Genomic DNA, 15,694 nt, shown 5'->3' with positions numbered 1-15,694 from the left:
TTAGTCTAGGCGGCAGTTACATTGTGGCTTGGATCCATTTGCTGGACAAGGTGGCTAGATTGCGGTCAAGTTCCACTCCTCAGGTGAGGCATCTGCCAAGAGTACCACTCGAGCTCTCCGGTTCTCTCACAGGACTGAGTCTATGAATGGGGTTCCCATGCCAGGAAAGGATAGACTACTTGGCTTGGGCTCATCTTGATGAGAGAGAGAGAGAGAGAGAGAGGGAGAAAGAGAAAGAGAGAGGGGAAAAAAAGGAGTGTTTGTGTTCTGTGTGAGTGAGCTAGCAATTTGTATCTGACCTGGCCAGCTTCTGCTTTATTGAAGAGTGTATCTGTGGGAATCAGTGTACCTCCAAACTGTCTCTGTTTCTAGCTGAAGACAAAGCAGATGGATGTTTCATTTCTGTTCATCGGTTTATCAGAGGAGTCTGAAATGTCTGGAGTACCCTGCTGTCCTAACTACACCTGCTCTTCCTTTTTTTTGGTGTACAATTTACAATATGAAAGAACACTAACCATGCAATATTGTGTAGGATCCATTTTGGATTAAATAACTTAAAAAAACAACTGCTTTTGGCAGTTTTCAACAAACTGGGACACCGGACAATAGGTAATTCTCTGTGCATTTCTCGAAAGGGTTACATACATGTGTTGATTGCTTTATGGAACATGTGATTACATTGTTAGACAGAAACTTTTGCAAATGAGTGTCTTGCAAATAAGTTTGAGAGTGGAAATTTTGCCTTATTACAAAAGTCACACAAAAGACACAAAGCCACAATCTCAGCAAAAAACATTAACGAATGAACTGAGGTGATGTATCCAGTTCGGTTCTATACAGTTTGCCCTAAGACTGATTCAAGACCCACTTTCAACAAAGATGTCAGTTCCCTCAATAATATGTGAAAAACCTAGATAACAAGCAGTGTGATAAAACAAAGTAAAGCATAAGAATCCCTTCGTGGACAGCCATACATCTCAGAGCACACTCATCAGTATGTTAGCCTGGAGCGGTTTTGCAGTTGTGTGTTTTGTCTCTCTATAAGGGCCTTCCAAGCCCCCCTTTTAGTCTGCCTCCCTCCAAGTCCTGACAATGGTCCCACTGTCATTACAGTGTGAAGTAAAAGATGTAAAGCTGTTTGAGGAGCTGAACTCGTATTGTATGAGACGTATTCTCAGTTCAGAAATTGAGTCTGAAGGCTCAGACTTCAGTCTATTAGGTCTTACCTCACTTGCATCTGTGTGACACTTCTGACTTTTATTTCTCTGGAGAGACAGGGAACCTTGACGACACAAAAAACCCATACCTAAAAAAGAAAAAAAACCTGAGGCACTCCTGCAATAAGTATGAAAAGCCTGTATTAGATACTAGCTATATGCCTACAAGTTTTGACGACAAAGTCTTCATCAGGGCAAAAAAACCCATACGTCTTTTGCCGTCTCTGAAGGCATGGTGCCTAGGTTCCCACTGGTCCTCTCTTGCACCTGTACAAAGTACACGCACACACACAAGGACTGACTCGTTGATGAAGGCAGGCACTAAGCAGAAAGGATAGGCCATTCTTAATATCCAAGTAGGGATTTGAAGCATATTGAGAGCTGTATTTTTTTTTTTTAATGGAAATGCACAGGTTTAAAAAAAGCACACGCCGCTTAGCCATTCTGTGATTTATTTAGATCTGAGCAGGATTAGGCAAATGATTAATGTCAAATCGCTACTGGTTTCTAATCCTGTCGGTATCTGGATCTTAAAAGATACAGGCATGCAAATTCATCTACATGCAGCAAATGGAAGCGGTTGCCTTCTTAAAAATAGGCCTGCCAGAAGGTTGGCATTACGTACTCGCACTTAATTTGATTGAACTAGTTGTGCGTACCTATGTCAGGCCTGGGTTTTCTGGTTGTGCTTTTCTGGGGACGCAGATTGGGCAAGAAAGATTGCAGTGTGTTTTCCTTTCACCCCAGGGCTGTTGACTGAAATAAGTTCCAGTGTGATGTTTTGTCCGACGGATAATGTAATCTGCAAACCTAACGTGAAATATTGCTGCAATTGCTAAAACCTCTCTTGATTTGAAGCTTCATTACTTGTGCAGTCAAAAGACATGCCTCAGTTTTTTACATCTAAATTGATTCACAATATGACAGACTGAATATTCTGACTAAACTGTAACACCAGGGAATCTCTTTTTTTCCTGCTGTACTGTGGCCTTTTGGGGGGTGGGGGTGGGGTGGGTTGTATTTTGACCCTTTTGATTTTCTACTGTGTGGTAGTATGTTATTGCCTCTTGAGTGTTTGCAGTCCGTTGCTGTGAGTGACTAATATTGTGGCCAGGTCATGTTTGAGTCTGATAGCTGTTTTCAGTGAGGGACGAGTCTCATGTAGTATGGGTGAACCACACACTTTACTTGTGGGCTGCCTGGTCTATGCTAGAGCAGAACCTTTCAAAGTGACTTGATGACAGCTTGTATATCTAACCTAATCTCCCTGGCCTGCTCTCCTTCCCAGGTAAAGATTACACGCGACGCTTGTAGTTTGGCCTCAGGGAAAGCAATTAGTGCAAGTCAGCAGTTTGAACTGCGAGTAATGACATAATTTATACCTCAAACTTAAAGTGTCAGACTGAAAACATCTATGGAAGAGAAGTCAAAGCTGTTAGTGTTGTAACTAAGGCCCATGCGTTAGGATAAACGCACGGAAAGAGGACACGAATGAAAAGCCATTCAATTTGGCGAATCCATCCATTTTACTTCGCCCAGTGTTTCCATTGTTGCAAGTTAAACTGTAATTATCTTGACTTCAGAGGTGCAGCTAGAGCCTTGGCCTTCAAAATAAACTGCTTGTCAGGTTAGCTCAGGAGTGAAGCCTTGAAACCTCCGGAAGCTCCATTTTTCTTTTAGAGCTCATTTTGGTTCACAGATGTTCAAACAAAACTAAATACTCGCAGTAATGGCATTCTTCCTTTGTTTACACACAAATAAGCTTGGAGGACAAAGCTTTGTAAGGAGGGGGGGGGGAAGGAAAAGAACTCAATTTGTTTAGTGGGATAAAACAACTGCTCTCTGTTTTTGTGTGGTTAGCCTATTCTGCTTCTAATTACAGAACAAGGTCTTGGGAGGAATGGCAGACTGACGTTTGAGGTTTTGTACTGGTGTGTTCTTGTGGTTTGTGTGCACACAGTAGTGAACTCTGACAGTCTTTATGGTCCAAGTGAAATGAGTTCCAGACTTCTCTTTCCTTTTTTCTCTCCCTCTCCTCTGCTCACTCACCATTCTCTACATGAGAGTTGGTTTTAATAACAGTAGACTTCTCTCCCCTTGACAAGCTGCCACTGTTCTGGATTACTTTGATTCAGAGAGGAGACTCTCACATTTTAGAACTTTTTGGCTGGTAGTAACTTGCCTGTTGGATATAAGCAAAATAGTTTTGAATGTTTTGTAAAATTTCATTTCATTTAGTTTTTCTTTTAAAGTGGCAGCCTGTACCCCTATGTTGTTTATTACTGGTGAAGGTCAGTTTGCATTTAGGATCTTTAAAGGTGGTTTTGAAGATCTGTATATTGTAGTGGTAATCAAACTTTTTTTCAGCCTTGAGACAGTAGCCTGGCTTTTTAATTAAACAACATCATAAAGTGAGGTCAGTCACTTCACAGAGCATATATGAAAGTAGAAGTGAAAAACGTCAGTCCTTGAGACTCGAGAAGTACTGTTTGTTAAAGGTTTACTAACGCCTTTGCATCTTTAGGTTTTTGAGCTGATGTGTGTGTGTTTGTTAAGTGTGGGCCTGAATCTTGTTCTTGAAAGCCTGTTTAACAGCTATCTGTGTCACCTCTTAGAGAGAGGATCTGACACTGCGGTCATTTCTTTCAGTTCCAAGTCGTTTTGTTTGACTCTGAGGCAGTCGTCTAACAATGTTATACCTCCGTATGTTTTCTGTGCGAAACCCCTACGTTTGTGGCAAAACCCCTACATTTGTCTCTCTGCCTCGGGGCCTGCAATTAGATGTAATGGTTTTATAATGTTATAATGTGGGGAACAGAAATGCAGTGTTTGAAATATTGTAATTTTTTTGGACCTTTTGGGAGGAACCAAATAAAAGGACGTAGTAATTTAGGTCCTCTACAGCGGTCTCTCATTCGGTCCTCCACCCCCCCCCCCCTCTCTTTTCTTCTCTCATAGAACAGGAGGCAATCCTACTTCAGCTCTGTGCGGGTCAGACCTGCATACCAGACCATCCTGGTCACTTATCAGCTGCATATTCTGCATCAAGCTTAAGGCCAAGCAAAAAGCAAATGAGTAATCAAACAAAACAAAAAATAAAAGGAAAGAGAAAGCTCATTAACAGTAACCCAGAGTATTTTTGGGTGACATGCTCTTATAGACAAGAGGAGAGAGAAGGAATGGGGTAATGACTACGACAAGTAAAAGCACAAAAAAAAAAAAAAACCACAACAGACCCAATGTTTCCAGGTGATGTACGTCGAGCAGAGGAAAAAAGGGCCTGGTTCCACTAAATTTATATTGCCCAAGTAATGTACAGACAGACCAGTAGCTGTAACATGTGTCTCTGTTGCCCCCTGTGTCTGAAGTAATGCTTTTTAGGACATACTTCCTTTTGTGCGTCTGACATCTGCTATTGCCATTAGCTTTAATGTCCCCCGTGGAAGCATATAAATTCAGCTGCTGAATGTTGATTAGGGTCCATCGCTTAGGCAGCGGGGTTTTTTAGCATGCGCCTGTGGTGCAGCTACACAAACAGGACATTGGCACCGCGCTTCCTCAATTTCAGCAGCAAAAGCCCTGTTGGGTGTGTGGATTTGTGTGTTTGTGTTTGTGTGTGTGTGTGTGTGGGAGAGAGAGAGAATGAGTGTGTGTGTGTGTGTGTGTGTGTGTGTTTTCATGCGCTTGAATTCGTATGCATTTGTATGTGCATGCGCGCCTTGGCGCTCGCCTGAAAAGGGCTTTGTCTCAGGGACAAGGCGACGGCGCTACTCCCACATTTGCCGTTGCCTAGCAACCGCAATGCACAGATTGGCGAGAACATCTGCCACGGACGTCTCTTGCCAAATTTGTGTTGTATAGTAAACACAGCACCACGCTTCTCAGGCTCCAGCCGGGGAGAGAGGAAGAGACGCTTTCTCTTTCCTGCTGTTGCTTTGGGCTGCTTTGGTTTGGAAGGAGGGCAGACCCCCTCCCTCACTACATCGCTTTCTTGCTGTGAGCGGGAGGGCCGCTGGGCGTAATGTTCTCATTGACCCTGCGTCTGATGTGCTTTTACAAGGATATGCTACCCTTGTCAAACTGCTATTTTAAACTCCTAAGCAGTTGATTATTACCTCACTATTTCCCTGCTGCTGAGTATAACTGTAGCTCATATTTCTGAGAAATAAGAGAGTACTTTAAGAAAACATGGCCAATATCCCTTACAAAACCATAAATCCACAAATACTCTACCTCTCTCGTTTATGAAAACATGTACTCTTGCTTGTATATGCTCTCAAAGTCAACAGTGACGAAAGATTGTGATTTTGATGTGATAATCACAGTTGCGCACGACTTCGTTAAAAAAAGTCGACGACAGAATTTTTACAGTATCCCTTTATATATGTGTGTATTGTGTAGGTTCTTTGACCCCCCCCCCCCCCCCCCCCCCCCCCACAGTTTGTCTTAATGACCTCATTTCTGCATGGGCTGATATAAGTGAAGTCCAAAGGTCCATGGTTGAAGACCTCTAGCGGCAAGTCGTCGTGTCTGTCCTTGAGCTTTGCTCTCTGATAAACTTCACTTTGCTCGTGGGGATGATGCAATGCAAAGCTCTGGCCAAAGCCTGGCAAAGCTAGCCAGTGTACTGTTATGATAAGTACAACCCTGAGCTGTCCGTTTGGCTATTCTGAACAATTTGACCATAAAGGCTTATGTTCACCATGCCTCATCTTGACCTAGTATAATATTGTCAACTTTTATAAGCTAATTAGCAAGATCTTTCATGCTAACCGTAGAAAGTACCTCACGTCGCTGCTTGTCTTTGACCTGCAGCTCTCTCTCTCTCTCTCTCTCTCTCTCTCTCTCTCTCTCTCTCTCTTTCTCTCTCTCTCTCTCTCTCTCTCTCTCTCTCTCTTTCTCTCCGCCTGCTGTGGTGTTTCTCAGTCACCATTCCCAAGACGAGATGTTTAGCTGTAGTTAATGCTATCAACTATCATTTATTGATGGAGTTTGAAGTGCTGTTTGGACAAAAGAGGAAAAAAGAGCTAGTTCTCCAGCGCAGTGGGAGGTTTCTCACAGCTTCTGTACGTGGCATCTGGCCAAGCGCAGTCGTTTTCATCAAGTGTGTGTTTGTGAAGGAGAGCACTCTTCCCTAGGAGGAGACAACAAACTATCTGAATTCTCCACAGCCGGGTACCACCGAGTTCAAACTTGTCTCTAGTATCTCCCACAGAACACCCTGGAGCTGTTTGTTCCCTAAATCAAACCCAATTCTCAATTGCTGTTTGCAGTTGATGTTGGAAACAGAGTCTTCACTTGCCTCCGTGTAGACAGGGCTGCCTGGCACAATGCAGGCTTTTAATCTGTTTGTAAAAACTGTGCTCTTCACTGTTGCTATAGGATTTCATTGACACTGCTCTCCATTTGCTCTTGTGTTTGCAGGACCCAGCCATGGAGAGGTGGAGACCCGAGAGTGTTTATACTATAACATCAACTGGGAGATTGAGAAGACCAACCAGAGTGGTGTGGAGCGCTGCGAGGGCGAGAAAGACAAGCGCTTGCACTGCTACGCCTCCTGGAGAAACAACTCGGGCACCATTGAGCTGGTGAAGAAGGGCTGCTGGCTGGATGACTTCAACTGCTATGACAGGTAAGTCATGCTTTTCCGTCAGCCCGGCACTCTGTTTCCTGGGGTGAGGTAATTAACGGTCCCCAACAGGAGTGAAATCATAAAACATCTTGGCAACATCTTCAGTAAAAATCTAAAAAGAACTAAATGCAGGGACAATTCATCACTATTCACAACATCAGTGATAAGTAAGACCAGTCCAATCACTCTGGACTAGACAGATCCACTCAAAGATCAGAATGAACTCCTCCCATTCAGATACAGGTTCAAAAGTTTCATTCCAACTCCCAACAGCATCAATCAATGAAAACACTATCATGTAATACATAACCCCTTCATGTTGGTAGATGCTTATGGAGTTTTAGCATGATGTCATCCACATCTACATACACTGTGTGTGTATGTCATTTTGGTTTACGTTCATGTCCTGAAGGAAATGGTGCCAGTCTGAAATGATTGGGCCATAGAAAGTCTGTGCAGGTGAATGAAGGGACATCCATGCATACAGAATCTATTTTATCACCTCCCCACCAAATGCATATTTAATAGTACAGTCCAACTCCTCACACCAGTGTGGTGAATTTAAGTACAGGGGAAGTCTTACCCTGGTCACATGTTCCAATCCAATGTTATTAACCCTTGTGATAAATGGTTTATCTCCTTTAGCCCAGTAACCGTATGGTCAGATAAGACATAGTAATTCCACATAGCTTGTGCTATAAATTTTGATATTTTCCACTGAGAGTCTGAATGTCCCTCGTATCAGTTCACATGAACTGTGAAGGTATATTTGTTGAAACAGAATTTCATAGTTCTTGGCAACATAAAACCTGTTTTAGTAGAAGCGTAACATCAGTGTGATCTGAAAAGCCTTAGACTCATTATTTAATGCCATAAATTACCATTTAGTGGTGTCCTAAATTACACTCCCGCGCTGTACTCACCGCTGACCCACTTTCCTAACTACCTGTGTGCTGCTACTCTGAAGAGACTCCCAAAAATATGAGATTATATTTAAATATGGAGCCATGGCCATTCAAGATGACATTTTAAATGTCTCTTGCATACTCAATTATGGGGTATCAGCAGGGTACCAGAAGCAAAATGCCAGACTCTCTTTAGTGAGAAAAATGAGCTTAAGGTGTGGTGAGTTATAACTCTTTTTTTTTTTTTTTTCCTCTCCTCTTCTGCTGGTTACCTCCATTTCATTTGGTGGTTATTTTCAGAGCAGTTCTGAATGCTTCGATAAATCATTGAATAAATGAATTGGACTGGAAAAGGGATAGTAGATTGTGTCATCCCTGGATGCATATTGCATATGAAGACCTGCTGCAAGAATCATTAATCTGCATTGTTACATGTACGCTGCATATGCATGTTTATATCTTCTCTAAAACACTAGTTCAGTGCAAGCACAAAAAATAATCACAGCATTGCTGAATAAAATGTTTTAATTTACTGTTTCATCATACCTTGCTGGACAGCCTCAGCACAGACAACTAGACCTTCTCTTCTCCTGTTGGAACAGAAACTCATATAACCACTGAAATTGAATTAGAGAGAAAATAGCCCCTTTCTAAAAGACCTGTGTAGGACCAAGTTCCTGTATCTGAATAGATGCCACTACTTGCAGAAAAAAGCTTCAGATTCCTGAAATTCCTCTGCTTGTCGTTCCAAGCATATTTAACTTTTTTTATATATGTATACAGGGCGCTTAAAGAATTCAAAATGCATTTAAAGGCTATTATACTGCATTACACTGTTCCCCTCCCCTCAAGGAGCTTGTAGCTCTGTTCAGTTTGACAGCATGGTTTATCACAGCTGCCTCTCTAAAATTCCCCAGCTGACTTTGAGTAGGTCTTTCTACCCCAGTGCTGGTGTTGGTCGTGCATCGTACAGCGTAGCTTAAGTATTGGATCAAGATGTTGCCAATGACTTCTGCCCCTTGCACCCATAAGGTCACAGTCCTGTCATGTTTTGATGGTGCTCCTTCATTTTGCTCTTCAGTTTGGCCTCACAAAGATGACGCTGCTGAATTACCGGACATTTGCTGCCAATTCGCTGACAGAGCTGAAGTCGAAGCGCACTTAATCAGCAAAATCATTGGCGCTAGACCTCTCCCTGTTGTGCCCTACAAGGGTCAATACACCATTTACAGTGCCATTTCTGAGGGGGGGGGGGGGGGGGAGGGGGGGTAAAGAAAAGAAAGGTGTCATTGAGCTGTGTAAACACTCCACACGGAGAGCTGGCCGACGAGGTGAAGAAGAACGGTCTTGGTGCCGAGGTTCGTGTTGAAGGCCACGAGGTGGAGAAGCCTTTTCTGTATCTCTGCTCAGACACACATGGGTTTCATCTTATCAAAGTCCTTGGGAATCTTTGAAAATCAAATTAAGCTGTGTTAGATCTGGCATGGAGCAGGACCCTGCAGGAGAGCGGTTTCTCCTGTGGAGTGAAAATATGACCGCATTGCTGCGCACACAGAAAACCTGACAGTGAGACCGGACGATTGATGGTTATGATGGCATTGGCCATTCATATCTTACATGGGCAATATGGAGAGCATTATCTGTCAAACAGATGGATTCCGCCGAAGATCCAGTGTCTTTCCGCCATCGCCCGCCGGGGCGAAATGAATCCATTGGGCCCTTTACCAGCCATGATGCAGTGCCCTTTAGCCTTTTTGAAGTCAGTCCTCTCTTGTTTATGTCTCTCTGGTTAGGATCTGTGGCATATTCAGTGCTTGGCTGTGTTCAGATGTGAAAATGTGATAGAGTTTTTATTTTTTCCTCTTTCTCCTCCTTTCCAAACTAGGCAAGACTGTGTGGCCACAGAAGAGAACCCCCAAGTCTTCTTCTGCTGTTGTGAGGGAAATTTCTGCAATGAGAGATTCACTCATCTTCCTGATGTGAATGGACCAGGTAAGGAACCCCTATGTGTGCACGCGCGCACACGCACACTCACTCAATACTGGACCGGCAATATTGGCTAATCTATACTGATTCTCTGTGTTAATGTGTGTAGTAATTGATGTGTGTTAAGCGAAATGCAACGTAGTGTGTATTTTTTGCTTAGACAGTAACATGACCTGTGATTGGTCAGGTGTTGTGATTGACATGGTCTAATCACTGGTAATGGTAATGGTTTTATACATGTAGATAATACTGACCTCTTCAGATGGTGTTGATGAATGGATTGTAGTGTGATATTTTCAGATCCACTAATGCATTGTTTTCTCTCTTCAGTTTTCAGTTCAGTTCTCAACACAGATTTTGTTGTAATGAATCTTTAATGCAGTGTTTACTTTGTGGAGAACATCACACAGTCTTTTGTTGTTGTTTTTTTATTGATTTTTTTTTGTCTTGTTTTTCCCTTTGAATATTTTTGATGTAAAAGCACTTAAAATGTCAGGCTACACCATAGCTTAAAAGCTTTGCACCACCTGAGCTGTTTGTGCAATGCTGGATGTCCCCACTCTGCTTTCTGTCTCTCAGTCTTCACAGCCTGGCACTGTAGGGTTTAAAAGTGGTTTGAGATTTGGATGAAAACTGCACTCTTTACAAACTCCAACTGACAAATCTCCTCATCATCTGTCTCTGAAATAATGCTTACAAAATAAAGAAAACACCTGAGTAAATTTGGGATTTGAAGTACATTGAAAGCAGGTGGTCAGTGATGTCAGACAAAGAAGAGGGCAGTCAGTTGGGAGAGGTGAAAGAGGAGGGCACGTTCTCAAGACGCTTTAGTGATCCAGACTGCTAAACTTCTCCACCATATTCAGAGGAAATGGTGTCTAAGGTGATGCTGTAAGAGAAACCGTCGGCTCGGCTCAGCCGTGGTTGAAAGCCCATACTCCCTGATTATGCATTGATTGGAGGTGCAAAACAGTTGGGCAATCCACTGGAGTTCTAGAAGCTTCTGGAACCTCTGCCAAGGCACGCTAAAGCACTCCTGGTTGTTCATGCTGACACAACACCATATTGAGGCAGTTTATTTCATTTCTTTTTTCACAGACCCGTTTCTTGCTGTTTTCTTAAGGTTTCACAGCACACAGTTATATAGAGGAAACAACAGTGACTTGCCGGTAAAATAGCTCTATATGTGGTGAGAAAGGCGGAGAGATTTCTGTGTATGCATGGCATTCTCTCTATATTTCATGTGTTTCTTAAAGAAATGAGGGTTCAATCCAAAGGAGTGCTTTTTATTCTTCAACAAAGGAAGTCTCTCTCTCTCTCCCTCTCTCTCTCACTCACACACACACACACACACACACACACACACCCCCCCCCCACACACACACACACACACTCTTTCTCTCTCTCTCACACACACACGCACACACACATGCATACTCTCTCTCTCTCTCTCTCTCTCTCTCTCTCTCTCTCTCTCTCTGTGCAGACTGTAACCCTGTGTTCTCTTTGTCGTTCTCCAGTGATTGCGACCCCTCCCCCAGTGCCCTCTCTGCTCAGTGTGTTGGTATACTCTCTGTTGCCTATCACTATGCTATCCATGGCTCTGCTACTGGCCTTCTGGATGTACCGCCATCGCAAGCCGCCCTATGGACACGTTGACATCAATGAAGTAAGGCCATGACCTCTTCACTCCTCCTTGCGCTCTCTCTCTTTTTTTCATTTCTTCCGTCCTCTCAATTTCACCCTCCCTCCTCTGTCTTTCTTTTTTTCTCTGTCTCATGTTTTGGTCATTATATCAGATTACAAGGCAGTAGTTTTACTTTATGGCATCCATCTCCAGATTAAACCCTCGTTTCAGTGCATGTGTGGATTCATTTTCTGTCAGAATGTGTAATGTCTCTATCACCATGTAGTGTGGTCATTTACAGCCTCTCCCACTCACCACTCCTCTGCACTCACACATACACCTCTGTCCCCTTCTCTTCCTCTCTGTTATTTTTTTCTTATTCTGTCCTCATCCTCAAAGGCCACCCCCTCTTTACAGCCTGCATGTGAAGACCCCATAGACTCCTTTTCTTACCCTCTATCCCCATCTAGTGGTGGTTTGACCAGACATCTTTTACTCCAGCTCTATATTGTATGGTGATTTAAACTAAATTGTGTGATCCATGCACTGATAGCTTTGTGAATTTGTTAAGTCTCCTAAGTAAACGCAGGGCTTAAAACAAAAAACATTTCTATATCAGTAGATGCTTGTGTTAGGATTAGAAAGCAGCAGGTTTACCATGGTCCTATTGTAACATTCTTTTATTTATCAAAGGTTGTTTTTTTTAAAGTGGTTATCATCTTCCCAGGCATGTTCAAAGAGGGCAGGTCCAGACAAGAGATCAACATCAGATCAATATCACAGCCGTTCTGTTGGTGTCCGTGGGGAGCAAAGTGTCATAATGCTATGTGTAATTTTGCTGTGATCTCCTCCTCCATGAGCAGGATCCTGGCCCAGCACCTCCTTCACCCCTGGTCGGACTGAAACCTTTGCAGTTGCTGGAGATTAAAGCCAGGGGTCGTTTTGGCTGTGTGTGGAAGGCACAGCTGATGAATGAGTATGTTGCTGTGAAGATCTTTCCCATTCAGGTTTGTCTTTCTACTCTCATTTCACAAGCTTGCTTGTTTATATTGAATCTAGCAGTGCAAGTACATAAACAAACAAAACAAACAAATGATATGCATGCCAGATGTTGAGCTGCTTTAGGGTTATCTGTTCCTCTTGGTTGAAGTGATAATGAAAATCGTGCACGTTGACATAAGAATGCTATTCTGGATCTGGATCTGAGATAAAAAAAAAATAGTTGTCTGCCAGTAATTCTCTTTTGGTCGCTTGTGTATTCAACCCAGGTGTATTTGAATACTCTGTCTGACAGAAGAGACTGACATGAAGCAGTTTCACGGAATACGAGGGCTGGAACGCCAGTGTTCCAAGAGAAGAGAAAAAACGGCCTTAGCTACAGAATGAAGACATCATGAAAGGAACCAAGCTATAGTCTATTTTAGAGATAATAAGACAAAAGAGAGCACTAATAAACAAGAAACATCTGAGGACATTAGTTGTGTAACACTGAATTTGTCTGGAAATTTCAGCAGGAGTAAAATTAGAGATGAGAGTTTTGGAGAGGAGGCAGGTAGTGTTCATGAGAGTGATGGTTATTGTACAGTCGCCAGAAGTGACGGGCTTGTCATGGTGTTGTAAAGCGCTACATCAGCTTGGTTTTATCAAGTGTACCATGATCTGGTTTCCTGAATTCCTACTTTCAAAGGATTCCTACAAAGGCAGCAGTCTTTGTTTTCAGCACAGCATGGCCTTCCAAATCATTACAGAGAAAACATCTAAATAAACCAATATTAACCAAAACATGTTTTAAAAATGTTCAGTGCTTTAATGTTAGAACGTCGCTCTCCCTGTAGGACAAGCAGTCATGGCAGAACGAGAGGGATATGTTGACCATGCCAGGGATGAAACATGAGAATTTACTGCGCTACATCGCTGCGGAGAAGAGGGGCACGAACCTGGAGGCGGAGCTTTGGCTCATCACGGAATTCCACGAGAGGGTAAGGTGTCAGGACAAGGTTCAGAACTCTGTTCCAGTTGTTGTTTCCTTTTGCAGTGAATTTGATTTATAGTTTCATTTATTTGACATTATCAATATATTAGAGCTTAACAAATATTTAATAATGATAGATACAATGGTATGGAATCAGTGGAACTCAGAATGGTCAAGCCCTAATCAATTTTAACTTCATAAAAACATGGCTTTTGTATAATGTAGCGTCTGTGTATTTCAGTGCTAGCGCTGTTAATTTGAGGTGCTCTTTGTCTCTGTGCGGAACAGGGTTCCCTGACAGACTATCTGAAAGGCAACGTGGTGAGTTGGAATGAACTGTGTCACATTGCTGAGACCATGGCGTGTGGTCTAGCATACCTACATGAGGATGTACCTCGATACAAAGGAGAAGGCCCCAAACCTGCTGTCGCTCACAGGTAACGCTTTCATTGTCTACAGCTCTCAGGGAAGAGAATTACCATTCCTCCCCGCTGTAAAATTTCTCCCTGTGGTAACGAGACAATGTTTTTTAAAGTGGTATATAAATTTGTGTATGTGTGGCTCATGGTATATTGCTTGCTCCTTTGAGCTATAAAAGTAAGCAAATGAAAAGTGAAATTACTTGAGCAGTATCATTACCCAATGTCCATTCTTTTTTTTAAAACAATTTTTACCCGTTTTTTTTTTTTATCCGAATATGCCTTTAACTTTGTGTTCTGTTGGTCTGATTTCGTCTTTTGTTCTACTCAACCCCAGGGACTTTAAAAGTAAGAACGTGATGCTGAAGACAGATCTGACAGCAGTCATTGGAGACTTTGGTCTAGCCGTGTGTTTTGAGCCGGGGAAACCTCCTGGGGACACACACGGCCAGGTAAAAGACAGGCAAACACCGCTGCACTCAACACATTCCTAAAACCAGTTCTCAGAAGACAGTATAAAAAAAAGCTAGACAATATGAAACTGCTAGACCCTCCATCTTGGCTTTAACAACATTTGATTTTTTTTTTTTTCTTTTTGGCTCGTAAGTTCTTTTAAGTCAGTGAAATGATGAAATGCTTATTGCTCAGCTCTTGATGGACCCTAACTGACAGTGATGGTTTACTGATCTGGGTCCTGTGTTGTGGCAGGTTGGCACACGGAGGTATATGGCACCAGAGGTGCTTGAGGGAGCCATTAACTTCCAGCGGGACGCCTTCCTCAGGATAGACATGTACGCCATGGGTCTCGTGCTCTGGGAACTGGTGTCACGCTGCAAGGCAGCCGATGGTGAGAACACAGACCACAGCTGATCTGGAGTCAGTTCCTATGTTAACCATTGTGGAGGAAGCCTTGGTATTGTGTATTCTCTAGCACGATATTGACAGTTTGATGGTGTACAAATGTGTAGCATGCGTAAGCAGATAGGAGAATAAGAAAACACGGTGAAAATCAGTAAACAGAAGAGCATTGTTTATGAGGTTGAGTGTGGATCTGGTTTATTATGGCTGTGTTTGTTTGATTATCGAGACTGTGTTTGTTTGTTTGTCATGGCTTCGTTTGTTTACAGGCCCTGTGGATGAGTACATGCTCCCCTTTGAGGAGGAGATTGGGCAGCATCCATCTCTGGAGGATCTCCAGGAGGTTGTGGTCCACAAGAAGATGCGGCCAGTCTTTAAGGACTGGTGGCTGAAGCATTCTGTGAGTGAATCCCCCTTTGACTCCCTTATTATTCTACCCAATGCAGCTTTTCACTACCTTAAAGAGAGGCACAGCAAGGAGGAGTTTTCTGACCATAATGTATCGTAATGTAGGTTGGAGGCTGAATACCTGAACTTTACATATTAAAAATATGTCCATGTTGAGTTGGCAAACAGTTTTTTACAATATTCACGGGACTTGTTGTTTGCTTCTTGACACATTGAAAACTAGACCATTTACTCAGTTTCCGGTTCTTGGGGAACCTCCTTCCCATTTGCATTTTTAAGTAAACCTGTCCCTCTGTGTGAATGTGAATGGCTGTTGACTGATGTGGTGTAACTGATTCTCTGGGGTTGTGGGTAGGGTTTGGAGCAGATGTGTGAGACCATAGAGGAATGCTGGGACCACGACGCTGAGGCCCGTCTCTCGGCCGGCTGTGTCGAGGAGCGCATCTCCCAGATCCGACGGCTCACTAGTGCCACTACCTCGGACTGCCTGGTATCCATGGTGACATCTGTCACCAACGTGGACTTGCCACCCAAAGAGTCCAGTATCTGAGTCCCACTGCGACGCAGACAACTTAACAAAACATACAAACGGGAAAAAAAAACCCAAGCAAGCAAACAAAACGACCCTCGTCTTTCCAGACTCAGCGGATCTCAGACAACAACGTGAATG

At 43.0% G+C, this 15,694-nt stretch overlaps 1 protein-coding gene across 3 annotated transcripts in view; it reads left to right on the top strand.

Moving 5' to 3' along the window:
- Positions 1–15,694, top strand: part of acvr2ba (activin A receptor type 2Ba) — a 32,615-nt gene extending 16,921 nt beyond the window's left edge. For 2 of the 3 annotated variants that reach the window (XM_030767382.1, XM_030767384.1), the window contains exons 2-11: positions 6,642–6,849; positions 9,640–9,746; positions 11,261–11,409; positions 12,231–12,374; positions 13,203–13,346; positions 13,628–13,776; positions 14,096–14,210; positions 14,467–14,605; positions 14,886–15,016; positions 15,380–15,694. In XM_030767382.1, the coding sequence (XP_030623242.1) occupies positions 6,642–6,849; positions 9,640–9,746; positions 11,261–11,409; positions 12,231–12,374; positions 13,203–13,346; positions 13,628–13,776; positions 14,096–14,210; positions 14,467–14,605; positions 14,886–15,016; positions 15,380–15,574 (1,481 nt within the window). In that variant the 3' untranslated portion in view covers positions 15,575–15,694. Of the gene's footprint in view, positions 1–6,641; positions 6,850–9,639; positions 9,747–11,260; positions 11,410–12,227; positions 12,375–13,202; positions 13,347–13,627; positions 13,777–14,095; positions 14,211–14,466; positions 14,606–14,885; positions 15,017–15,379 lie in introns of all 3 variants that reach the window. The other variant, XM_030767383.1, reaches the window with a different exon arrangement.

Source organism: Chanos chanos, chromosome 3 (assembly GCF_902362185.1).
Source record: "Chanos chanos chromosome 3, fChaCha1.1, whole genome shotgun sequence".
NCBI lineage: Eukaryota > Metazoa > Chordata > Actinopteri > Gonorynchiformes > Chanidae > Chanos > Chanos chanos.
Note: the sequence above shows the minus strand (reverse complement) of the source record. Positions and strands in the feature narration are given on the sequence as shown.